Source organism: Juglans microcarpa x Juglans regia, chromosome 3D (genome assembly GCF_004785595.1).
Source record: "Juglans microcarpa x Juglans regia isolate MS1-56 chromosome 3D, Jm3101_v1.0, whole genome shotgun sequence".
Taxonomy (NCBI): domain Eukaryota; kingdom Viridiplantae; phylum Streptophyta; class Magnoliopsida; order Fagales; family Juglandaceae; genus Juglans; species Juglans microcarpa x Juglans regia.
The window spans coordinates 25,269,683-25,274,586 of NC_054598.1; the positions used below are offsets into that span (position 1 = coordinate 25,269,683).

The window sequence follows — 4,904 nt, forward strand, 5'->3', positions numbered from 1 at the left end:
TTAGCAGGTGTGTGTATGTGTGGTGTAAGACTACTGAGTAGAAGAACTCTACATTTTAACCACATCATTGTGCTTGTCTTCTAGGAAAAAGAGAAAATAAAAGAGAACAAAAGAAAGTGCCATTCTTAACTCACACTTTGCATGGAAGATGTCTCGCACATTCATTACAACACTAATCAGTGATTGAGGAAAAAAATTCAGTTACATGGTAACCCAAGAGAGACAAAGGTGTATCAGTCTAAGCTCTTTATTATGGTATGACAATCCCATTACACAGATTACATCTATAATTCTCAGACACCATTATTTTTGGCACATTAATATATGAAATTACATTTTCCCCAAGGTTTCTGGCATACGGAAAATGGAAGATTTGACAAGACACCTGAAACTTGCCACAAAAATGAAAAACACAACAGAGATAAAATCTTCAAGAATTATTTATGCAGCTGCAGTGATACACTCGATCGCCTGTTTGCATATTCCGGTCATTGTTGCTTCGGGGCCATAAACCTATGAGAGAAAATAGGAACAAAGATGTTTAGACGTTGCTCCTTTGAATATGCTAATATCTCCATAAAGCTTGTTCAAGGTCAATTTTTGCGGGTTCATACATCAACACAAAGCTCTAAAGAAGGGGGTATAGATATTAATACCTCGATTGGGATTCCGATTTCCTGTCCAAGTGCCCGCATTTTTGCCAGGCCACTCTGGTAGTTAGGACCTCCTCTCCTCACATATATCTGCATCCTTGCTGCTTTAAGTTTAGACTCCTGATTTATGTACATTCAACAATCAATTAGTCTTACTACAGGAAAAGGAATAGAGACAAACTAAGTAAAGTTTTTTTAAGGTTGAGCTCACCTTCTCCTTCAAGGCACGGATTATACCATTAAACGTAGCTGCAACATCGGTGAAGTTAGCTATTCCTCCTCCAACTACAAGGGCTCTCTTATGGCCATCAGGATCAGCAGTTGCACACTGTAGAGGAACAATGAGATTAATTGGGAGCCACATGGAAGATACAATGAAATTCAGAAGGCACACAAATTCAAATGCGGTCCCTGTGATATATTTATGTAATTTTATGGGAGCAAATCAAGCCGGTGAAGTACCAAACTAGAGTTTATATTTTCATTTGATATGGTAGTGACACAGCACTGAAAAGAGTAGCTGGTATGTCCTTACATCAATTACAACTCTGGCATACTGTAACACTTCCTCTTCCTTGGGAGCTCCACTATATTCTGCATAGTTTCCAAGCTCAGAAGCATAGCCAAGATCTCCAACCTGGATTAAGCAGTAATGATCAGCACCCAAAAAATTTATGCTAAGGTAAAAAATGTTGAAAATTATTATAGTCACACTCCCGTTAAGAAGAGTTCTAGTTCCAAACAAAGAGAGCCACACCGTATCTGCATAGATGACACTAGCACCTCCTCCAGCTACCATAGTCCAAATTCGTCCCTTTGGGTTCAAAACCGTGAATTTCAATGACGCACTTGTCTGCGAGAAGCAAAAAATAAATTAAGTTCTCATTAATTAATGAAGTTAGTAAGATACTCATAAAGAAGGGTAGCAAAGTGATTCACTGAGAATATGAATACAAACAATAGAGAGAGATATTGAGATATGAGATGCTATAATTTTTAGAGTGAAAAATCCCAAAGCCAAGATCAATATAAATGCCTTGAACTTAAAATTAGCAGTCTCTTAACATTATGCAAAAAATAGAACCTAAAATAGAGCGTCAATGTTAACATCTTGATGTACAAAATTTTGCCGAGTACCTTAGCCTTTTCTTTCCTTACTCTTATGTTTGTATTTTAGTGATAGCAAACCTCACAAACTTTGCTAAGTGGACCAAGAAACCTTTATAGTGTGCCAAAGTAACTCTACCCATCAGTAGTCATAACTAATAAGCTCTTTTAGTTTCAGCTAAAATTCAATAATCTCAATAAATCCATTGGTTATAAAACTAAAAACGCACGAGTTGTGGAAACCAAAAGACATACATTAAGAAAAACCATGTTTGGACACTATGAGAATTCTCAAAACTTCTCATAATTTCATACCCAAACATCACTCAAACACAAAACACTTTTGAATTTCAAAATTTCATATTTTCCATATAATCATTACCTATCATTATTCAAACAGAAAATTAATATAACTTTTACAAACTTCAAAAAAAAAAAAAAAAAAAAAGAAATATTAAAAAATTATATTTAAACAACTTTTAACTTTATAATATTTTTATTCAACTTTTTTTCTCTTCTGCCCCAAAACCCAATAAAACATCTTCACTCAAACCAATTCACTACTATTCACAAAATTTTGAGATACTCCAAGCATCCAAACCTGCCCTTAGACTCAAATAATTATCCAACATCATGGGGGGAAAATAACAACTATTTCATCCAAATGTAGTAGTGGTAGACATATTTCAGCAACAGATAACAATCTCAAAATTCTTAAATAGAGAGAGAGAGAGAGAGATGAAAGAAAAATTATTCTTGTTTAAATTTTGCTCTCAATGAAATGATTAGTGGGTGGAATCAGATTATAGATAAAGGCTAAGGCACCACTCTTACCTTTTCATCCAGTCCATGAATAAAGGTCTCCGTAGGACTCATCACTCTTCCAAATGGCAATGGAAATTCAATATCTCCCCACCTGAAAAATCAAGTCAAGTAAAATGAGATTAAAGGCGGGAGGCTGTGCGCTAAAAGGTATTGATTTGCAGGAATTCTTTGGTTTGTGATGAAACTAAGAGCAAATTCAACCATCAATAAAGAAAATGGAACGCACTTCTTGAAGTTCTTGAAAGTAGCCGTATCATCCAACTCTCCTCTCATATCTAAAGGATAAGGCTTTCCGTCAACCAATGCAAATGGATTCATCTCTAGGAAAGTGAAGTCCAGGTCTGGCACACAGAAACTAAAACTGTTAACTCCATAGTTCATAGGTTGATCAAATTCCTATTGGTAAATAAAACATATCATTGATATGCAAATATTTTTCTTTTACCCTGAAATAGAGCAAAAACGCTTTTGATAAAGTCCTCAATCTCCACTTTGATCTGGATACAGAAAAAAAAAAAAAAAAAAAAAAATTGTCATTAAAATTTCCAAGTCTGGGCTAATGCTATTATCTATAAGCAGTAAGAGTGAAATTCAATACACAAAGTTTGGCCACGCATTAAGCAGAATCATCTACTGCAATTACCTCCAAAGGAAGGGTTGCCACAAGTGGAGCACATACTTCTGAGGTAAGAGATACTCCTGTTGGGACAAATATAGTCTTAACCTGCATAAAGTATATACTTTCCTTTGTAAATTATGGAGTTTTTAAGAGTGAAAGAATTCAAGAAACCACAGAGAAAGTACAATTACAAAAATTAAAAAAGTGCTTCCGAGTACTTAATTGAAATAAGTAGTTAAGTACCTTATCCCAGTTCTCTTCGATTTCGATTCCTCCACATTCTGAAAAGCTAATGCTGTTCCCTAGACGCTCCGAGACGATGTTAAGGTAAAACTCTTCGTTGTGCGGGATGAAAGGTTCAACTATGAATGTTGTAATAGGTCCTCTGCATCCACCCATCTCTACCTGTAAATTAAATATAGATAAATATATGCAAACACTCGAATTTGTTAAAATGAATGAAACAATCCCTGCAGACGCGACTAGTGATTTAGCCAAAACCGATAGTAGTTAACAGCGTAAACGGTTGATAAAACATAATTACTCAAATGAAGAAAGCCGGGATAAAAGAAGTAGTAAACACCTCCTTGCCAAGGCGCTCCTTGACAAAAGCAGAAACTTGAGCCAAATCAAGATTCAAGGCAACCAAACCGCTCTTTCCACGCTTTCCGAACAACATATCTGGTTTCACAACAAGTTTTGTCGATAAAAGCCAAGGCTCATTCTGCGCTAGTTCATTAAAATCGGTTGATTGGGTGACCTAAGGCATAAACATAAACGCAAAAAAACAAACAGGTAATTAGGTTTCAATAGCATAACCTATAATCGTAGAGAAATAATTAAAGAAACGAAATTGTATATTCCTGATTTAAAACAAATAAAAAAAGAAATTATGGAAGACTAGTTGATATAGAAGTTTTCTCAAACATCATATGGTTATAATTTCATACAACTCAGCGGGAAACCGAAAACTTGCGGCAATCTCAGCGACTCACCTGTGCCGATTTAATCGGTAAGTCTCTGCCGGAGAGCCTCTTGAAGTGCTCCTTCAACAACCTCTTGGAGTCGTACTCTCTGATCTTCTTGCGTGCCATTTCTCAACCAGTTTGGTCTTGTTCTTTCCCACCAAAATCTAAACCAACGAATATCCAACGAAAGATCTAGATCAAAACGCACACAGATCAGATCTCCAAAAGAAAAGACCAATTTTCGCAATAAAACAAACAAACAAGCAGCATGGAGTGCAACAAAGCGGGAAGGAAGCAAAGCAGAGAGGCGGAATCAGTCAGAGCACTGTACGTTGAACGGAGAAGGCAGCAGGAGAGGCTCTAACAACAACTCAAGAGACTTCCTGGCTGGTCCATTTATTTATATAGTAGTAGTTGCTATTATTTTCCTTGTTTTCGACAAAATATATATATATATATATATTAATATGAATTTATAAAAATGAAGAGTTAGTTGGGTTGGGATCGTGAGCGGGAAGCAAGTCATCAGTTAGATACGAGGGTGTGGGAGTTTCCACACATGCCTCACCTACCGCCGCCCCGACTTGTCACCAACGTTTCTTTTTTTTTTTTCTTTTTTTCTTCTCTTCTTCTTCTTTCTTTTTCCAACATTTCAACCGCAACTGTTTTGGATTTTTGTGGCTGCCATTATGTTATGGTAGATATAATTCTAAGGTGATTAAATCTAGTATA

General features: G+C 36.1%; 1 protein-coding gene across 2 annotated transcripts; it reads right to left on the minus strand.

The window, feature by feature from the left end:
* Positions 1-231: 231 nt before the first annotated feature.
* LOC121255994 (ATP-citrate synthase alpha chain protein 1) lies at positions 232-4,650 on the minus strand. Of its 2 annotated transcripts, none has more exons than XM_041156571.1 (13): positions 4,504-4,650; positions 4,200-4,342; positions 3,788-3,964; positions 3,448-3,609; positions 3,229-3,309; positions 3,031-3,082; positions 2,812-2,926; positions 2,595-2,676; positions 1,411-1,506; positions 1,189-1,290; positions 865-981; positions 657-773; positions 232-513 (listed from the first exon to the last, which is right to left on the minus strand). In XM_041156571.1, exons 2-13 carry the CDS (start codon positions 4,296-4,298, stop codon positions 442-444), a joined length of 1,272 nt encoding a protein of 423 aa, XP_041012505.1. In that variant the 5' UTR covers positions 4,299-4,342; positions 4,504-4,650; the 3' UTR covers positions 232-441. The 2 variants fall into 2 exon arrangements, with proteins under 2 accessions (XP_041012505.1, XP_041012506.1); XM_041156572.1 differs by having other exon boundaries at positions 4,200-4,336; positions 4,504-4,616.
* Positions 4,651-4,904: the final 254 nt, after the last annotated feature.

Excerpts from the sequence above, each read along its gene's own strand:
- LOC121255994 (XM_041156571.1), bottom strand. The coding sequence starts at position 4,298 with ATGGCACGCAAGAAGATCAGAGAGTACGACTCCAAGAGGTTGTTGAAG. Across the intron at positions 3,965-4,199 it reads TACCGATTAAATCGGCACAG|GTCACCCAATCAACCGATTT; the intron begins GTGAGTCGCTGA and ends TTTATGCCTTAG. Across the intron at positions 982-1,188 it reads ATGCCAGAGTTGTAATTGAT|TGTGCAACTGCTGATCCTGA; the intron begins GTAAGGACATAC and ends GTTCCTCTACAG.